Source organism: Leguminivora glycinivorella, chromosome 9, assembly GCF_023078275.1.
Source record: "Leguminivora glycinivorella isolate SPB_JAAS2020 chromosome 9, LegGlyc_1.1, whole genome shotgun sequence".
Taxonomy (NCBI): domain Eukaryota; kingdom Metazoa; phylum Arthropoda; class Insecta; order Lepidoptera; family Tortricidae; genus Leguminivora; species Leguminivora glycinivorella.
This window is the reverse complement of record NC_062979.1, coordinates 17,235,943-17,256,506: the sequence shown is the minus strand read 5'-3', so window position 1 is coordinate 17,256,506 and position 20,564 is coordinate 17,235,943. Positions and strand designations below refer to the sequence as shown.

General features: G+C 38.8%; 3 protein-coding genes across 4 annotated transcripts; 1 reads left to right on the top strand and 2 right to left on the bottom strand.

Moving 5' to 3' along the window:
• Nucleotides 1-1,872: 1,872 nt before the first annotated feature.
• LOC125229447 lies at nt 1,873-3,085 on the bottom strand. Its single transcript, XM_048134285.1, has 3 exons — nt 2,924-3,085; nt 2,425-2,840; nt 1,873-2,071 (listed from the first exon to the last, which is right to left on the bottom strand). Exons 1-3 carry the CDS (start codon nt 3,004-3,006, stop codon nt 1,899-1,901), a joined length of 672 nt encoding a protein of 223 aa, XP_047990242.1. The 5' UTR covers nt 3,007-3,085; the 3' UTR covers nt 1,873-1,898.
• A 160-nt stretch (nt 3,086-3,245) lies between these two features.
• On the top strand, nt 3,246-6,678 carry LOC125229424 (cullin-5). The gene is made up of 4 exons (XM_048134252.1): nt 3,246-3,386; nt 3,465-4,026; nt 4,498-6,128; nt 6,432-6,678. Exons 1-4 carry the CDS (start codon nt 3,378-3,380, stop codon nt 6,567-6,569), a joined length of 2,340 nt encoding a protein of 779 aa, XP_047990209.1. The 5' UTR covers nt 3,246-3,377; the 3' UTR covers nt 6,570-6,678.
• Nucleotides 6,672-20,514, bottom strand: LOC125229425 (eukaryotic translation initiation factor 2 subunit 3-like). 2 transcript variants are annotated; one of them, XM_048134254.1, is made up of 10 exons: nt 20,419-20,514; nt 20,245-20,342; nt 19,677-19,851; nt 14,915-15,151; nt 13,405-13,622; nt 12,350-12,535; nt 11,735-11,917; nt 9,027-9,164; nt 7,887-8,035; nt 6,672-6,795 (listed from the first exon to the last, which is right to left on the bottom strand). In XM_048134254.1, exons 2-10 carry the CDS (start codon nt 20,305-20,307, stop codon nt 6,738-6,740), a joined length of 1,407 nt encoding a protein of 468 aa, XP_047990211.1. In that variant the 5' UTR covers nt 20,308-20,342; nt 20,419-20,514; the 3' UTR covers nt 6,672-6,737. The 2 variants fall into 2 exon arrangements, with proteins under 2 accessions (XP_047990211.1, XP_047990210.1); XM_048134253.1 differs by lacking the exons at nt 6,672-6,795; nt 7,887-8,035; nt 9,027-9,164; ... (2 more) ...; nt 13,405-13,622; nt 14,915-15,151 and adding an exon at nt 16,925-18,978.
• Between the last annotated feature and the right edge of the window lie 50 nt (nt 20,515-20,564).

The window sequence follows — 20,564 nt, the reverse complement described above, 5'->3', positions numbered from 1 at the left end:
TTTTTGCCGTCTCAAAGTATAACAGTTGTCGCTTTTTCACTTTTGCAATATTTGAATACATAAAAAAAATAACTATTTGACATACAGACATAATTCTTTCACCAAAAGATAGCTTAAGTTTTGTTATATTACAATTATACATTGAAAAAGTAAGATTTTCCCTAAAACAGTCACAAGTATGATATCCACGGTTTCATATGTAACCGACAAAGTAGGACGGTCGGCACTAAACTTTGAGGCCCTGGAAAGGTGCTTAGATTTAACATTTATGCACCGGCATCAAAATAATAGCTTTATTAGAGTCTTATTAATCAGTTTTTATTGAAAATCGATTTTCGGTAGGTTTTGCCATATTTCACTAAACTGCCCGTAGCTCCGTAACTAGAACCGACAAAGTTGGACGTTTCACTAAACTCACTCACATTTAATTATTTTTCTTTATTTAATTAAAAAAATATATACCTTCAATTTTAAATATCTAGATAATAAATTGTAAATATTGCTGGTTTTGTTAAATGTTTGAACTTATTTTACACGTTTTTATTATTGCAATGGACAACATAATTTGTATATGTATAAGTGAAATTTTCTATAAAATTGGATCACGGAAAATCAAATGATAAGTATCAGTTATTTATGTTTACAATGGTTGAGAATGTTGAGATGTAAATAATAAATTTTAAATATTGTTCCTTAATTTTCATACAAAAGTAAAAGTAACATGATGCAGAAAACAAATGAAATTCTGTTTGAAGTTGAAAATATAACCATTATGTAGGTAGATAAAAGCTTGCTCAGACAGATGGTTTCTACAATTTGAATTAATTTTTATGTGGTATGAAAAAAAGCTTTTAAAAATAGGTATTGAGAAAAAAGGTTGACACTTCAAAGAAATAACCATCTGTACCTTGATGCCAATGAAGATAATTAGGTCCAGTAATTCTTTTGTCGACTATCGTGAAGATACCCATATAGGTGGGTTTGGCTAAAACAATTCTGCAAGCTCAGCCACCACTAGAACCACGATGTTAAGGTTCATTCTTGTTTACCAGTGTTGTCTCTTCAAAAGACGCTTGTCTTCAAGTTGCCATATCTGTCAAAACAGTAAAATGTAATAATTAAAACTTATTACTTAATTAAGCATGCATAAAATACGTGTAAAGATTATATCTGGTTATCTATAGCAAAAGGACCATGTTTGCTTCAAGGGCAATAAGGATGTTTTGATTTGAAATCCTAAAGACCTTATTGCAATGTAGCATAACGCCTAGAACGCTACTGTTATCATCATGGCTTCACAAGAATTTTAGACAAAATCTGATTTTTAGCGTATTTCATGTTTGCTTTTTAAAAACCAAACTCAAAACTGGTCTGCGATTCAATAGGCTGTGCTTACTTATACTTTTAGGATTCTGTTGTTTTATTTTCTTTATGAATTGTATTTTATATCATTGTAATATTATTGTGTTGTATAATTGATGTCTAATAAACCGATTTAAGGTCAAATTAAATGGTTTTATTATAAATGTTAAAATGAATAGATTTTCTTATAACACATTCAGTGCCAGTGACTTGATAGTCTGTTCATAGTCACAGTTCAGTCCAAGACTTTCTAGGAAAAATTTTTGAACAGTTGAACAGTTTTTGAAAAAAAATCGGGAAACTACGGAACCCTACACTGAGCGTGACTCGACACGCTCTTGGCCAGTTTTTTTAACACATATATGGGATTTTCCATGTTATGTTCGTAAGGCGAAGTACGTGCTGGTGCTGAATTTGTTAAATAAGACAAAATAAAGTAAAAATATTAAAATACTGGCCAATAATTATGTGTTATGTTGTATTTCAAAGGTTGATAATGATACACATAAAAATGGATTTTCTTTTTAATTGGTAAATCAAATATACAAATTTGAATTTAAAAGTGTGCCTGGCGTTGCTTTATCATTTTGATAGAAGTTGAATTTCTCCAAAAGTTTTTGAACTTTCTCTATTTGATAGTCTTCTGGGTGCTCAATGTAGCATACTATTGCTACTCCAGTCATGTCCAGGTGCTCTCTTAATGAAATAGCTGGAAAAGAAACATACAACTATAAATACTTCTTAAAACAGAGAAGGGAGGTACTTTTAATATATATTAATCTCTGCCACAATGGGCTGAACTAATTAGCAACTAGCAAGGAAGTTCAATTCTTCTGAAATCACCCACATCTTAACTTCATGGGCCACTCTGTCTTGCATTATACTATCTAGCTTTAGGACACAATTTTACAAAGGAACGGTTAGTCTGCTTATTCACTTCCAGGTCATTTCAGGTATCAGTACAGTAACTGCTTACTATCAGATGGGCCGTATACTCGCATGCAATTAAAAAAATTGGTCTAGCCCTCTAAGTAAAGGTGTAAAAATAAAGTAAAAGCACACCTCCTGCTGCTACTCCAGAAATAATATTTGGTTGTTCCAGTTTAAGATATGTAAATCTCGAATTGTTAGGAAGCTTAGATGTGAATACGCTTCTGACGACGCAATCCAGTACGGATTCGGTAGTGTTGTAGTCAGACAGTGGTTTAGTTTGAACAGCAATCACTTCTTGACTGTGCAACAAATAATCTTTCAGCAATTCTATTATCTTGGTACTTTGAACTATACTGTAGTCTCTTACTGTACAAATGTATCCATTACAACTATTCAGTTTATACAAATTAACGTTAGCTCCAGAGACCGTGTTTACTAAAGAGCATTGGCTTTGATGTTTTATGTAGTCGGATAAATAACGTCCTTCAAAAATTATAAATTCATCAATTTCCTTCGGTGCTCCTAAAGGATTGTGCCATTGTAATCTGAAAGAAACAAGAATCAAAATTATTATACTATAAATAACAAAATAGTACCTAAAAACAAAATCTAAGTTCAGAAAACTCACTGGACGAGATCTTGACTGGAATCATCCCAGTCTTCCCAAAGGTTACGGCTACCTGGCTCAGCTATTTCTCCAAAAGTGGTCATATTTGCGTCGATTGATAATTATGAATTTAAATAAACCATGTGAAATGAGTCGCCAAAAATCTAGTTTTGATTTGTTTTTTTAATTTTATTTGACATTTGTGTTTTTTTTTAATTAAACGATTTTTACACTCTCTGATTGTCTATGCAGTTGAAGATAGGTGGCTATATGTACATACCTTTAAGGCTCTACAAATCGCAAGGCCTCAGTTGGAAGGTAAGTAGAGCCCTTGTATGGCTGTATAGTTAAACGATCTATGCCTGCTGCCTCCAAAAAATTTAAGGTCATTCGATAAAAAAAAACTGATTTGATTAATGACGATTAGTGAACTTTCGTATGGAAAATAAAGACCATTTCTTTAAAATAAATAATCATGTTAAAGGTAAGTTGTGCTTTATTGTATGTTTGAGTCGTTATCAAGATTTAATGTAAGTGTAATATTGTTCTACTCTTCCCGTAGGAAAAAGGACAAGTCACCTTTGAGGATAAATGGGTTTCGATGCGTCCTATAGTCCTGAAGTTATTGAAGCAGGAGACTGTGACCCAGCCGGAATGGCAAGACCTTTTTGGAGCTGTTCATTCCGTTTGCTTGTGGGACGATCGAGGGCCTTACAAGCTGAGAGATGCATTGCAGCAAGATATAATGATGTACATAAAGCAAGCTCAGGCAAGGGTCCTAGCACAAAGGGAAGACCAAGCGCTGTTGAAAGCTTATATAGCTGAATGGGGCAAGTTTTTCACACAGTGTAATTATCTACCCACACCATTTAGGCAGTTGGAAAATACAATCAATAATATGAGTAAAATGTCTACTTCTAATACATCCAATCAACAGAAGAAAAACAACAATAACAACAACGAAGATAGTCTCGTGCGGAAGCTGATGCTTGACTCATGGAACCAGAGTATCTTTATGGACATTAAGCAGCGATTGCAGGACTCTGCTATGAAACTTGTGCAGGCAGAACGCAATGGAGAGTCATTTGACTCTCAGCTAGTAATAGGAGTAAGAGAATCTTATGGTAAGTGAATCTCCTAGAAAGTAGAAAGAGACAAAAAGCAGCCTATGTCACTCTCCATCCCTTCAATTATCTCCACTTAAAAAATCATCTCAATTCATCACTCCGTTTTGCGGTGAAAGACAGACAAACAAACAGACACACACACACACTTTCCCATTTATAATATTAGTATGGATGTTCTTAATTAAAACTGACTTAGAAACTAAACTTAAGGATCATAACTACAGTTATGATCCTTAAACATTGTTGATCATAAAAATCCCCCCTCCCCCCACCTGCATCAAAAATATGGGTGGCTCCCCTCTCCTTCCTTGGGTCCTAATTAGTAATTGTAAAACAAACCTGCCAAAGGAAATCTCTTGTTCATGTCATGATATACATTTTTAGACCTCCAAAAACAACTACAAATGTCAAATAGCATTCAAACTTATTGTAACATTTTTCACTAATTATGTAATTTTTTTTTTGTAGTTAATTTGTGTTCCAACTCTGTTGATAAATTACAAATATACAGAGACAATTTTGAAGCAGCTTACATGCAAGCAACAGAAGAGTTTTATAAACTTAAAGCTAGTGAGCATTTATCAGCAAATGGTGTGCAATCTTACATGAGATATGCAGACCAGAGACTTAAGGAGGAAGAATCTCGGGCCCACAGATACCTGGAGCCAGGTAGTGGCAGTGTGGCCGCACTTACCCAATGCTGTGAGAGAGTGTTGATTGGGGAACATCTCCCCACCTTACTGGCAGAGAGTGCCCCTCTCATCAAAGCTGGCGAGATGGACAAGCTTCAGCTGATGTTCCGCCTCTTGGACAGAGTGCCAGATGGTGTAACACCTATATTAAGGGATCTAGAAGCCCATATTGTTTCAGCTGGTTTAGCCGACATGGTTGCATCTGCTGATATTATAACAACAGATTCAGAAAAGTATGTAGAGAGGTTATTAGACTTATTTAAGAAGTTCAGTACCTTAGCTAAAGATGCTTTTATGGATGACCCTAGATTTTTAACTGCCAGGGATAAGGCATACAAGTGTGTTGTGAATGACACTACGGTCTTCAAACTGGAACTTCCATCATCTGCTCTACTCCGTGGGACAAAAGGCACTGCTCCAGAGAGCAAGTGTCCGGAACTATTGGCTAATTATTGTGATATGCTATTACGGAAAACGCCATTAAGTAAACGGTTAACTACAGAGCAAATAGAGTCAAGACTAAAGGATGTGCTGTTAGTTTTGAAATATATTGAAAACAAAGATGTGTTTATGAGGTACCATAAGGCACATTTAACTAGAAGATTAATATTAGATTCTAGTGCTGATTCAGAGAGAGAAGAAGACATGGTAGAATGGCTAAGAGAAGTTGGTATGCCGGCTGACTATGTGAACAAACTGGCACGAATGTTCCAGGACATCAAGGTTAGTGAAGATCTCAATACGCAGTTCCGAGCGGACACGACGCGCCACGACGCCATTAACATTAAAATACTTAACGCAGGGGCTTGGGCTCGCGGCTCGGAAAGGGTTACAGTCAGTCTTCCTTTAGAGTTGGAAGATTACATACCGGAAGTTGAAGACTTCTACAAGAAAAAACATTCTGGCAGAAAACTACAATGGTACCACCACATGAGCAACGGTACGATAACCTTTGCGAATGCCGTGGGAAGATTCGATCTCGACGTCACAACGTTCCAAATGGCAGTTTTGTTCGCGTGGAATCAAAGGCCGATGGAAAAAATAAGCTATGAAAATTTACGCCTGGCTACCGAACTTCCCGACCCAGAGTTGAGAAGAACCCTGTGGTCGTTAGTTGCTTTCCCGAAACTAAAGCGACAGCTGCTGTGTTATGCCCCTGCAGTTCAGAACCCTAAAGACTTTGCTGAGAACACGACGTTTTGGGTCAATCAAGAGTTTGCTCTGATCAAGAACGGGAAACCCCAGAGACGCGGTAAAATAAACTTGATCGGTAGATTGCAGCTAAGTACCGAGCGCTCGCAGATGGAAGACAATCACTCGATCGTGCAGCTACGGATCTTGCGGACGCAAGAAGCCATCATAAAAATCTTGAAGATGAGGAAACGCATCACTAACACTGCTCTCCAGGTAAGATTTCTTTGAATCACGAATCCAAAAAACTTTCTTGCAATCTTTTCTTTCTTTGAAAAGTAATACCGTAAAAGCGTTATAAAGGTATTAAAAACTTTTTAAGTATTTTCTGTTTTACACATGGACCCCCTTAACTTATTCATAAACGTTCACTAAAGTTACCAGGCCAGACAAACGAACTTTATCGGCTTGATAACTTTAGTGAACGTTTATGAATAAGGGGGGAAGTATTTAAGACTAGCTTTTGCCCGCAGCTTCGCTCCGATTCCGGTTTTAAGGTATGGATAATTTTTGTTACAGAGTGAGCTTGTCGAAATATTGAAAAATATGTTCCTGCCGTCGAAAAAGATGATAAAAGAGCAGTTGGAGTGGCTGATCGAACACAAGTACATGCGGCGGGACGACGACGACATCAACACCTTCATATACATGGCCTGAACTAAATCACCTTCATGTTTACAACACTAAATGAAATAAAATCTTAATGAAATGTACAATATCTACTTTTTATTTGTAAAGTTGCTTGAATAATAATAGTGGTTTGTCATATATTTTTTTATTAAATATAATGATAGCATAATATAAAAGTTTAACTTGACAACACAGTTAATTCTTTGCTGGTTCGATCGTTTCTCCTCCCTGAATTTGTCCCCATCCGATTAACCTGTAAAAGAAACAAATATTTTATCATAACACATTTCTAAGCAAATTGATAGGAAAATGCGCAAGAAGTAAAGTAAAATCCATAATCCTACGGACCAAATTGACAAGTAATTGTGAACGAATGTTGCCACAGTTTGGCCAGTGTCGTTCTTATCGATATTAAAATTATTATTACATCGTAGATTTAAGGTGCACCCAGACGGGACAATGAAATTCGCAATTTGATCGGCTAATCAATATACCAACTTTTTCTGTGATTTCGACAGATCAAAAGGTCTGTAGACCGCTAATTAGAAATATTTTTTTTATTTCGAAGCAGCAATAATATTATTCGAAAATTATATAGATATTTATGATATACTTGCCATAGCGTGACAGATAATTTATTATCGTCGGACATGGTATTTTATTTTTTACCTACAGGCTCGGAAACCTTTTTATGTTTTAAAACTAGTGGGTAAAAATGCATGGTATCCATCCACTACCTCGAAGATACATAGAACAAACCAAAATGTGTACCTCTTATTTGAAACTCATATACTTATTCTTGATTTAAACTTGTCTGTTGTATGTACTTTATAACTTGTCGATATATTGTTATCGACATATACCCTTCCCTATTTTAATTTTGCTGTTCCTGGTATCATTTTACCTGTCAGTCATTTGTCAATTTAGTCCGTAGGATTATGAATTTTACAGGAAACATTGAATTATTTCCGCATAGTGATCGACTTTGAGAAAGAATGCTAGTACAATAAATAAGGCATAAACCTCCTTTGATTATTAAAACTGTTACGGCTTGGCAAAAAAGAGTAGAAATGGAACAATTTTTTTTATCATTGTAGCAACACTTACTTTCCTCATACAAAAGTGAATCAATAGTCGCCACATGCAAAACGGTTTACATAGACAGTGCACGGTAGCGCCGCATTTATTTCCTATACTTGTTTTACCAGGCTGTATGACTTGTCTAATATGATTGATGATCAAACCGTTAACGTTAGGGAGCTTGGTAGTGATCACCTGACCGCCGATGGTTAGTTCGACGGTACACAGTGAGCTAGTCGAGAATACAGGTTAGCGTAGACTTGCCTCCAGTGGTTCTCGACTCTCCTGCTGAGCGCGACCTTCTCGCCGATCTCGGTGCACACGGGGTTGGTGAGCGTGATCTTGGCCAAATCGGCCTTGGTGGCGATCACGCGCCCGCCGGTACTCAGCGACCCGATGTTCACTAGCAACACCTGAAAGCAATCTAAATGTAACAAACGCAAACAGGTTCCATTCCAGTAACGAAATACTTGTTTAATCTACAAGATTTCCCAAAAAATAAGCTCTCACTTTGCTCAAGTTTAAAGTGACAACATTATAATTATGTATAATAGTAGAAAAATGTTAGTTTTTTTTTTTTTACTTGACTCGGGGGAAAATTACCCCAAATTCTTGTGTCATCCTCGTCAATAGCCGGGTTCACACTGGCCGCCTCGTGAAGTCGTGAGGCCTATTTTGAACAGTTGACCGAGGGCCGCCATCTTGCCGTACAAATTAGCTCGGGCGAGGCAATCGTGCGTGCATGAGCACGGACACAGTATAAGGCCGACTCAGTAATAATTCTTCTAACAAATTTTGCTCCGCGCGGTTTCCTTGAGTAGCGCTCAGCGCGAGCGAGGTGCAGAGAGTACATGCGGAACCGGATGATGCCGGTAGCGTCAGTACGCGCCGCGCTGCCAAGGCCGCGTGCGAGAGAGCCAAATATCGATCGCGGGAGATTAACTAGTGAGTCGTCCTTATACTGTGGCACGCACGTCTTCCCCGAGAGGCACTGCCTCGCGAGGCGTGCGGCCAGTGTGGACCCAGCTACTTAGGAGAAAATTACCCCAAATTCTTGTGCCAAGGGTCCACTAGGACCCTAAATCTGAGGACTACTAACTCATAGTGTAGATAAAAATTGCCTTGCATTCAGCATGACTTATACTTTTTTAACTTACATGTAGAATATTAATATTAAAATAGAATATTATACATACACAATACAATATTAATACATGTAGAATATTAAAATTAATATTATAAAAAATATTCTATTCGAAAGCACACAGATAATAAACAATTTTACACTGTCATAGAATAGTAATGGAGTAGTAATGTGCACTCTCCACCCTCGCAAAGCAGCTGCGGCATCGAGTTTCAGTATGTTAGTTAAAGAAGAGGAGTATGTTATCGGTCCACCCTTACCTCGTTCCTGGTGAGCTTCTGCACCTTGGCGGCCTTCTTGTCGCCCTCGGTGCGCACGCCGAGCAGCCGCTTCAGCAGGTAGTACGACACCTCCAGCTTCACGAAGATGCCCGGCAGCGCGCCCACGGCTCCCAGCACCTAAGTTAAATAAATACACTTTCCATCATACAACTGACATGGACAATCATTACATTATTATTTTATGCGGTATTGATTGATGCAGTAACAATTACCGTGTCGGGTCACCAATTAAAGTTTTCTAGAATTATATCAAGGTAAGTTGCCAGCGATTATTGACTAAGTATTATTAAATTAAAACGAGACTTAATCGCGTAAAACTTACGTTTATATTTAAACCGACGTTTCGGACATATGAAATTACGCTGGGAGTTGTATCAACATCTTCTAGCTGTACGAGTTTTCGAACTACCCGCACTTGATTGTCATTAGTCACTTTTACGGCGTAAGAAGTAAGATGTTGATTAGGGTTTCTGCTCGAGAGTCTCGAACTCGAGACTTCTCGAGACTTTCGGCTTCATTCGAGACGAGAAAAAAATGACAGGTACTCGAGACGTCTCGAGGCCCGAATGTAAAGTACGACCTGAAGTGAAATGCAACTTTTTACCTTCTGCCCGGTCTCATCGCGAGGCGGTGGGGACGGTGTCGAACGGCGGTCATAAATTATAACGAGATAAAGCGATCTAACCTCTCATTCCAACGTAAGCTGGCAGCGACTTTGGCTAGTTTTGACAGCCTCATGTTATTTAAAAGCAATTCGTCATTACAAAAAAGTCAGCGCGTTTATGTATCTTGGGTCATTGATAACCTGCGAAGAGTGCTATGGCTAACTTCGACAAGATTTGGAAGAACAGAGGAATCCGACGTCAAAATAAAGTGCGATTATTTCAATAATCTCGATATTTATACTGTACTTATGGACTTGGACCCCAAAAAGTTTTGATGTGGCTAAGATTGACGCTATTGAGATGTGGTGCTGGCGAAGACTGCTACGAGTATAACTTGAAAAGCTAGAAGAACTAACAAACATCTCTATTTTGCAAGAACTGAATATCACCACACACCAAAATATGCCAAGAGCGACCCTCAGATTTTTCGGACACATTATGAGAGCACCAATGCATAATATGGCGAATAATGGTAAACATTCTTGGGGTGGGGCTCGTAAGAGGGCTTTCGTGCAAAAAATAGTGAAATCGCAACCGAGCGCTTGATCATACCGTGTGCGGTATCAAATTAAAGGGCTTTGCGAATAGTTTACAAATATATATCACATTATAGGACTTTTTCTACTTGGTCTAACAAAATATGAGAATATGTCCAAAAGTGGTAATAATTGTACCGGTGAAGGCTCGTTTTCAAAAAATTGCCAAAAATAAATAATAGCAATTTATAATCACTAGGGCATAATAGCAATTTAAGTAAACGCTGCAGATAAATTTAGTACAAAATTTACTTCGATATGATATAGATTTTCAAAGAAATTATCACTTAATTTTACGTAATTTCTGAAAAAAATTGTATTCGTCTTAGCCTCGTTTACTCTTTTTCAAAACCTTACAATAAGAATCTAGTCTGAGAAGATTGTAGTACAGGATATACGAATTATAAATTTACCTGTTTTAGTATTCAAAATTGTCCAAATTTTATAAATAAGATCGACTGATTCAGCTCTATAGATGAGTTTTTCTAAACGTGCATTAGAGAAAAAATCATAATTAATTTAGTGAGTTAGTTTTCAAAAATCCAGTCTTATAAAAATCAAGATAATAAGATGCTCTAACTGAAACTTGAATTAAATGAATCTATTGGATAACGGAATGTGTAGTATTTCACCGACTAAAACTATAAATTTTACATTATTTTGACGTTTTTTTTGAAAGCAGCCGTAAGAGATGGTCTGACTGTGTGAAGAAATCGTGTGGCGACAGCGTATACTGTGCAGTCCACATGGCTTATGACCGCGTTCAATGGAGACACGCTACTTGTGGTCGCGAACCTCGGCAATGAGGAAACGAGGAAGAAGAAGAAGTTATTTTAAACGTTTAATTTCAATGACATTATGATTTAATACATGACATTTTAATTTACTTAACCCGTGTACAGGCGGGGAAGTTAAAGGATTAGGTATCATTTTCAAGACTATAATTGTAGTTTTCTTGTAAAAATTTGATTTATGTTTATTTCAAATAAGATTTTTATTGCTCTTACGCATTTTTTATGATAGTGTGGTGCAATAAAAACTACTAATCATATTGTTGTTTATTGTTTTATCAAAATTTTACCATTTATAAAAAAAGACTCGAGACTCGAGACGACTTTGGGCTCGAGATTTCTCGAAACAAGAGACTTCTAATAGGTCGAGAAATCAGAAACCCTAATGTTGATACAACTCCCAGCCAGTCTACCCGTGATCACGGACGTAATGTCTTGTCCGAAACATCGGGTTAAATGTTTTACGCGATTATTAAGTCCCGTTTTAATTTAATAATATGAGTGAAGATCGTGTTAGTTTAAATCAATAGATTATTGACTAGTTTATGAGGCTGTCGTCTAAATGCTGAGGCAAATATTATTGTTGCTTGGTCTAACTCTTTTTTACGGATTGGCCACAATCAAAATTCGGCGTTTATGTTTTTGATGTTGATGCCTTGGGCGAGGATGAGCTCGTTGTCTAAACGTGAAGTCACCTGTCCCACGAGGCGGTCGGCGCGGCACAGGGTGGGCTCGATCTTGGTGCCGACGCCGATGAGCCCGCCGGGCACGGCGTACTGCAGCTCGTTCTGCTCGGTGTACAGCGACACGATGCGCGAGAATATGGGCCGGCAGGTCAGCTTGCCGTCGGCGTCCTTCGACACCAGGCCCGGTCGCACCTGCAAACACAGAGAAAGTTTAGATCATGACAGATAAGATAGTACATCCAATATGTCAAGAGAAACTCGTCATTAGAGGCCGACACATGGACTAAAACTCAACTGCAATAAGTACGTTCAGCTGTCCGTTTGTATTGGCCCTAAATAATCTTTGCAAAAAAGTTGGCACTACGATAAGTTAAGGAACTAATGTCGTTGGTCTAAATTTCAAGGCGACAGCGGCGAGCGGTATCTACGTTTGTGTTCGTAGGGATGACCGTTAATTAATGTTGGTGGTGTTTGTGGCAAACACCAAACGTGTGGAGTCGACGCTATAAAAATGAGACGGCAGTAGAGTGTGGCGCCGCGCAGGTCACCTCGCAGCCCTGTTGGTCACGTTGAGGGAGTACTACCTTAGTGTAACAGTAACACGGCAGTATAGTGAGACAGTACCTCGATCTCCATGCCGACGGTGAGCACGCCCTGCAGGATGGAGCCGCCGGCGACGCCGCCGCGGAGGTCGTCGACCTCGCAGCCCGGCTTGTTCACGTCGAAGGAGCGGATCACGATCATGCGCGGCGGCGACGTGAAGTCGCGGAGCGGCACCGGGATCTTCTTTGTGACATACTCGCAAAGTACCTGTGGACCACAACGATTTTAATTTTCAATTATTTTTCGCTCGAAAAATGTTACATCAATGGTTCAATTGGTAAGAATGGAAGAGAATCAAGCTTAACCCTCTTAAGTCCTGGAAGCATTTGTTTTGTTTTGTGGCATCGTAGCTTCTGAATGGATGAAAAGATTTCGATTTAGTTTTTTTGTTTGAAAGCTGAGTTAGTCGGGAGTGTTCTTAGCCATGTTTCATGAAAATCGGTCCACTATGTCGCGGTGGGGGTTTTTGTCAAAATTTTTTTCACTTAATAAAAGTTTCAAATGTTATTTTTTTATTTATACAAAAATTGCACACGAAGACTGAGGAGGTTAAGTAGTCTGTGTTAGAGAACGCAAGGACGCCCACCCGGGTGGGAAAATCCGTTCTTGCGTTTATTCTACATTCACGAAATTACAACTAAGAACTCCAAAACCTGAGTGTCATTAACTCATCATATAGGTACTGGAGCTGCTTCTGGTAAAGGCGCGACAAGACAAGGCAAGCTAGACTGTTAAGTAACTGGATGCATAAGACGCATGGACGTTTGAGTATGGCTTGAAAAATTCATATCATCCGACAACAGACACCATTATAGGTACCGGGAAGTACCTAGGAGTGGCGTGGCGTAAAAATTTTCGTTGATGAAGCCGGAGGGGTTTTCGGGATCTGTTTAGTATGAACTTCTACAGATACTGGAGAATTTTAGGGAACCCGTAGGGAATCGAGTTGTATCGACGCCCCGCCACTCCGCCGTACCTGTATGTACGAGTATAAAACACGTGGAGCGACTTTTGTGGCACGCTTTGAAAGATAATAAAATTGTACATGTTTGTTACTGCAGTAGATAAAGTATTACCTCGATATTGTACTTGAGCTGAGCTGAGATGGGGATGATAGGGGCGCCCTCGGCCACGGTGCCCTGCACGAACTTGACGATCTGCTCGTGCTGCTCCTTGGCCTGCCCCTCCTTCACCAGGTCGATCTTGTTCTGCAGGATCAGGATGTGCTTCAGCTTCATGATCTCGATGGCGGCCAAGTGCTCGCTGGTCTGCGGCTGCGGGCATGACTCATTGCCTGTTCGATAAAGGTTACATTATAATTGTGGAACTTTTTTCATCTTCGGACGCGAAACGCAAAACAAAGGGCGCAAAGTGTGTAAAATTAACAAACGGTGCAAAGACTGCAAAGAGCGCCTACGCCAGAAATAGAAGCACCGTAGCGCGTTTGCTACTTTTATAATAACTTCCAATGTGAATTGCAAGGACCACAACGCTGGCGTTTTTTCTTTGCATCTGATTGAAAGAATAATATAATAACTTGTAAAATTTATAGATATATTTACTTCGGCACAAACTTTTTCACGTGACAAATGCAATCTACGTACAAGCGATCAGCAGTAACAGTTGCCATGAGGATTTCGTGCCCGGGGCCATTGAAGTTAGCATGTCTTATCTAACAAGTTGGATGCCCTATCTATTTAATATCTAGTGAGAGGTACGTTCCAGCAATGAGCAGTAGCACGGCGTCCATGACCGCGGCTCCGTTAAGCATGTTTGCCATGAGGATGTCGTGCCCAGGCCAGTCCGCGAAGCTGACGTGTCTGATGAGCTGGAAGCTCTATCTCATCTGCAGTGAGGGAGACGTACCAGCAATGAGCAGTAGCGCGGCGTCCATGACCGCGGCTCCATTAAGCATGGTTGCCATGAGGATGTCGTGCCCAGGCCAGCCCGCGAAGCTGACGTGTCTGATGAGCTGGAAGCTCTATCTCATCTGCAGTGAGAGAGACGTACCAGCAATGAGCAGAAGCGCGGCGTCCATGACCGCGGCTCCGTTAAGCATGGTTGCCATGAGGATGTCGTGCCCAGGCCAGCCCGCGAAGCTGACGTGTCTGATGAGCTGGAAGCTCTATCTCATCTGCAGTGAGAGAGACGTACCAGCAATGAGCAGAAGCGCGGCGTCCATGACCGCGGCTCCGTTAAGCATGGTTGCCATGAGGATGTCGTGCCCAGGACAGTCCACGAAGCTGACGTGTCTGATGAGCTGGAAGCTCTATCTCATCTGCAGTGAGAGAGACGTACCAGCAATGAGCAGTAGCGCGGCGTCCATGACCGCGGCTCCGTTAAGCATGGTTGCCATGAGGATGTCGTGCCCAGGACAGTCCACGAAGCTGACGTGTCTGATGAGCTGGAAGCTCTATCTCATCTGCAGTGAGAGAGACGTACCAGCAATGAGCAGTAGCGCGGCGTCCATGACCGCGGCTCCGTTAAGCATGGTTGCCATGAGGATGTCGTGCCCAGGACAGTCCACGAAGCTGACGTGTCTGATGAGCTGGAAGCTCTATCTCATCTGCAGTGAGAGAGACGTACCAGCAATGAGCAGTAGCGCGGCGTCCATGACCGCGGCTCCGTTAAGCATGGTTGCCATGAGGATGTCGTGCCCAGGACAGTCCACGAAGCTGACGTGTCTGACGAGCTGGAAGCGGCCGGAGCAGTTGGCGCGCAGGCAGGGGAAGTTGTCGTCCTTGGACGAGCCGCCCGAGATGAACGACGTCGGCCGCGGGCACTTCGGGTTGTCGCATTTGTAGATCTTCGCGTTCGCGTAACCTGGGGTACAATGCAATGTTGTTAATTTTTGGGCCGTTATTATATTGTCTAAGTATTATTAAAGGACCATTTGTACTAACTGCAACAAAACTGCGACTTGGTAACAAGACCAACTGCAACTTGGTGGGATGCAGTCAATCTGTATCGGTAATCGGCCTATAGCTGTACTTTTTAAGATTTGTATCTTAAAGGGTAGTAAATCAAGTATTTTGAAAAAAAAAAAAATGTGGATCATATTTTTATTATCAGACATCGTAACTTTTCCAGCAATTTCGCTGCAACACGGTAATAGAAATTAAGTAATACATACATGTGTTTTTTTAGGTAGATGATCAATTAAGGCTTATTTTAATGTTATTAATCCTAAACTATTCCAGCTGGCTTCGGAGATATATATTCCTTTAACGCTACAATGCTGCACCAGAATTGCTGGAAAAGTTACGACGTCAAATTACTATATAGGTACTGTATGTACGTAGTTACTATTTTCTTTGAATTCATATTGTAGAAAGTTACAAGAGCAATAAAATCACTTGGTACGTATTATTCTGCTGTTAGACACTTATTTGGATAAGCGCAGGAGGCCTAGTGGTGAGAATGTGCGACTTTCAATCCGGAGATAGTGGGGTCAAACCCCGGCTTTTAGGTACTATATTCGTTACTTGTTTTTTAGGGTTCCGTAGTCAACTAGGAACCCTTATAGTGTCGCCATGTCTGTCTGTCCGTCCGTCCGCGGATAATCTCTGTAACCGTTAGCACTAGAAAGCTGAAACTTGGTACCAATATGTATATCAATCATGCCAACAAAGTGCAAAAATAAAAAATGGAAATGTTTTATTAGGGTACCCCCCCCCCCTACATGTAAAGTGGGGGCTGATATATTTTTCATTCCAACCCCAACGTGTGATATATTGTTGGATAGGTATTTAAAAATGAATAAGGGTTTACTAAGATCGTTTTTTGATAATATTCATATTTTCGGAAATAATCGCTCCTAAAGGAAAAAAGTGCGTCCCCCCCCCTCTAACTTTTGAACCATATGTTTAAAAAATATGAAAAAAATCACAAAAGTAGAACTTTATAAAGACTTTCTAGGAAAATTGTTTTGAACTTGATAGGTTTAGTAGTTTTTGAGAAAAATACGGAAAACTACGGAACCCTACACTGAGCGTGGCCCGACACGCTCTTGGCCGGTTTTTGGTGAAGAAACATCGCGAGGAAGCTCTAGAATAATCATTACAGATTGCTCTTTGGTCCAACCTAGAAGACTTATTAGGTTAGATGACAGTCGCTTTCGGATAACGAATCTTTTTGACAAATCCTTAGTTTTGGACCCCAGGCTCTCATGGGCCGCAAGAAAAAAAGATTTAGATTTTTATTTGAGTTTTTTTCTATAATAGTAAAAAGGTAAAACCAATATAACTGTTAATATAAAGGCAATGTTACAATAAATTGCAAGGTTTTGGTTGGGAGTTAAAAATGAAAACCATAATTAATATTAATAAATTTATTACTATAATACTTAATAAAGAATCCATAATATTAAAAGTTGTTTCATATGCATACCATAAAGCACCCACAAAGACAGTCAACAGCAGAAGTTGCTAAGAAGTTAAAGCGTCCAACACAAGTTTTCATAGTAAAAAAAAAGACATATTTTTATCCTTTTGACTTATGTTAACAATACACCTACTTAGACATTTTCGCTACATACGGGGAAACCCATGTAATCGGCTGCTGACGGTGTACCCGACAGTCGGGTTCTTGGTAGCGAAAGTGTTAATCATGATCATCCTAATATTTGTCAAAAACTTCGAAAATTTAACATTCTAGGGAAGAACACTATACAGCTACTGAAATTCTACACATCCAATTGTTTTACTTACTAGGTACCCTACCTATCTTTCATGTCACTACTTTAACAAATGCTTATAGTATTTGAAATGTATATATTTGTTCAGTTATTCATTGTGAAAATGAACTGTACCTACTTTATCTTACACAGTAAACTTCTCATTCCTAAACATAAATACAATGAGAGTATTGTAAACATAACAATCAGCAAAAGTTTTATAAAAATGTCAGTAACTTTTCAAAAAATATGCATATACATAATTATAACAATGGTTGTTATTTCATAAAGATCAAAGGCGCTTAGATTAAGGCACTAATTTAATCCAAGAGATTGAAGAGATTCAGTGTATATACACTTGTGATACTGTAAGTAAAATAAGCATTTGGGAGTCATATCCATTTATACTGAGCCACTTCATTTCCCAATTAAAATAAGTATTTTCTGCATTTCATGGTCCCACATTTGCATTCAGTTCTGTTTCTTAGCATGCTCATATTTTGCTGTTGAATTTCAAATCTTGACTTAGCAGGAGAGGCAGGGGAGTCTGCAGTGGTTGCTTCGTCACCATTCGGAATACTCGCGTCGTCTGCCTCCAGCACAGGTCTTCGAGGCGCGTGGCTACCAGGTTCTTCATCATTATCATTTGCTTTCTGCAAATAATCAAAACAAATTTCCTCTCCGGCATCAATATCCCGTGTCGCAAACAATGCCAGCATTGGAAGATTAGGATCAAGACAATCAGCCCAAACTGCCCACACTCCCACGTTAGGGTCACAGGAGTGATTAATAAAGTGTGACACATTCCCAAGATGTGCTGCATCGACTACGTAAGGATTTTCTACAGAGTTAAAATCCAGATCAAACAGATATGTCAAACCATTAGCGTCATATTCCCTCCCGCGTTTCTCAGCCTCTTCAAAAGTAATTACTTCTCCTACGTATTGACAGATAAATTGGCCTTGTTTTATGTTTTGTTCTGTTCTGACACCCCATCCACACCCATTAGCCGTTCTGTAAATACATAACTTGATATTTCTTCCACCTTGGACAACTCTATTGTTGCAATCTGCTGCACATTTGCAGGCTTTGTTGCACTCGTAAATTGGCGTTCCAGATGCGACACGTAACCTCTTGTTGACAGTGTATGCAAACAGGCCCGCCTGCATTCCACAGCAGGACTTGGAGCGGCAGTTGCAGGCGGTGCACTCGCACCCTATTGGTGGATCATCTGGGATTGTCACACCTGTGCCAGGAATGGACTGATTAATATACGTAAAATTTTCTGGTGGACCAGCTAAATCTACCTCATTTTCTATTGTAAGTTTCTTAGATTTATCAACTTGATTTATGTGTTCTTCCCATTGTTTTAAGGATATCATCTGGCGGCATCTCTGTCTGCACAATACATAGAGTTGGTAAATATTTCTAGTATCTTGAACAAGTTCAGTAGCAAATTGTTCCTCTTCTGGAGGTAAAACTATCATGCAGAGTAATTTCATTGTTAATGTTTCCTTTAGTTTGCAAATTTCAGTCTCATCTATTTCATCTATTCTAGTTACTAAGTTACCTTCACCAAGTAAATCTCCAAATGAAATTTCATCTTTTAGTTTATCAATACTTTCACAGTATGTTAATTCTTTATCAGTAAGAAAGTCTCGCAAAAGTTCTGGACAGTTGTCAAGATGTGCCAGTGGTTCCCATGTGTTATCATCATCATTATAACCTTTCCATTTTATATAAAAATATTCTTTGCCATCTTCAAATTTGATATCAATGATTTTTTCTATGATGTAGTCTTCCTCCTGCTTCACCTTGCCTCTCTTCTGTTTCTTTGCAGCCGGCAGGTCTTCTTCCCCGGGGTCTAGTGAATGGTTTCTTTTTCTAGATTTTCTCAACTTTTCCGCAAACACGTTCACATCTTTCTCATCAGCTCTTTCACGAAACAACCTCAACACTGAGTCCGACAGGCGCTCTGCAACATACCATGTGAATAAGTTTAGTAAATGCTAGATTAACTTCAGGTAAGAATTTACAGTGTAAATATGTTTACATTTACCTTGATCATAAACCTATTCACATGGTACATTGTACAACTACCTAATGCATAAATTAGCAAGTCATCAAAAAGACATTTTCGTACTGATTTTTATAGTATGTGTGAGTTCATAAAATAGTATGAATGACAGTTTTTCCTGAACTAGACAGAGAGTAGATTTCTATCTAAAAAAATTATACTCAATTAAAATGAAATGTGAAGCTAAAATGGCAAATAATCCACACATTTAATATATTTATGGTAAAATAAAAATAATTGATGACAGCAAAAAAAGAAATAGTTATAGCAAAAAATTGTTAACGATTATTAATTCCCTTAATGATGCAATATCTTAATGAAGGTATGATGGATTATGAAATTGTTTATAATTTACTGTGGTTGTATTTAGTGGAACATTTATAGCAGATGCAACATTTTATGAACACTTTCACTGCCAGCAATCTACCAGGCTCTCTTCGTAGTTACAGATGTGCATGTTATATGTTGACTGTGTAGTGTATACTGGCACTGAATGTGTTAAGATTTAAAAAGGCAGCAATTAAACTTGGTATTTCAATGGTCTTATACTCTAACAAGAAATAAAGTAACACATACTAAAAAAAATGTATACATACCTAATTTGATGGTAATATTTCTTTCCAGTTCATTCTTGAATCTGACAGTCTGCACTCCTGAGATTGCTTTCACAACTGTTGATTTTCCGTGAGCTACATGACCAATGGTACCGATGTTGATTGTTGCTTGCCTGGAGATCACTTCAGGGGATAGAGCTGACAATTTTGTGATATCCTAAAATTATAACAATTATTATTTTAGATACTAATGAAACCAATAACATTAACATTAGATTATTATTATCTTAAGAACCTTATTGAAATTGGTTACACTTGCAGAACAGAATATAGTGCACTAGGTTAAAATAAAGTAATTAACAAAGTAGAAACACTAAATTGCATTGTAGTACCAAAATTATAAGGACTATAACTACTTACGACTTATTATATCAGGACTATAACTTTAACGAATTTCAGGTACTGAAATTTCATGTGGTGTTTTAGAAATTCAACATAAAAATCTACTGTCAAATCGTAATTTAATAGCGAATTCATGCTTTATGCTTATTTTATACAGAAATCTCTTGGATTCAAGCAAAATGTTGCTCTATATCTATTTTTTACTTACAAGTTTGGTTAAGTCTTGCTGATGCAAGTTTGACTTGGCAGTCTGTCCTTCATTCGATGCCATGTTTCAGCCGCAGATATTAATTCTTGTTACACCGTCTACGAATAATGGTAATGATAAATAGTTTTACTTGATGCTTAAAACACTATTAGCCATGAATTAGAACTATTTCACCTCGCAAATTTTGTAGATTTCGTGGCGGGATGGCGCGGCTAGTGGCATGGATGTTTAGGCATAAACTAAATTTTATTTTTTAATTGTTTGACAAGCTTCATAGACAACTAGCTTCTACATTCTCTGTTTAGAGCAGTAAAACAAGA

Coding starts and splice junctions, on each gene's coding strand:
- LOC125229447 (XM_048134285.1), bottom strand. CDS start 3,006: ATGACCACTTTTGGAGAAATAGCTGAGCCAGGTAGCCGTAACCTTTGG. Junction 2,841..2,923: donor TCCAGTCAAGATCTCGTCCA/GTGAGTTTTCTG, acceptor TGTTTCTTTCAG/ATTACAATGGCACAATCCTT. Junction 2,072..2,424: donor TTCTGGAGTAGCAGCAGGAG/GTGTGCTTTTAC, acceptor TTTCTTTTCCAG/CTATTTCATTAAGAGAGCAC.
- LOC125229424 (XM_048134252.1), top strand. Junction 4,027..4,497: donor AGGAGTAAGAGAATCTTATG/GTAAGTGAATCT, acceptor TTTTTTTTGTAG/TTAATTTGTGTTCCAACTCT. Junction 6,129..6,431: donor TCACTAACACTGCTCTCCAG/GTAAGATTTCTT, acceptor TTTTTGTTACAG/AGTGAGCTTGTCGAAATATT.
- LOC125229425 (XM_048134253.1), bottom strand. CDS start 20,307: ATGGCATCGAATGAAGGACAGACTGCCAAGTCAAACTTGCATCAGCAA. Junction 19,852..20,244: donor AGCAAGACTTAACCAAACTT/GTAAGTAAAAAA, acceptor TTATAATTTTAG/GATATCACAAAATTGTCAGC. Junction 18,979..19,676: donor AAATATTACCATCAAATTAG/GTATGTATACAT, acceptor GGTATGTTGCAG/AGCGCCTGTCGGACTCAGTG.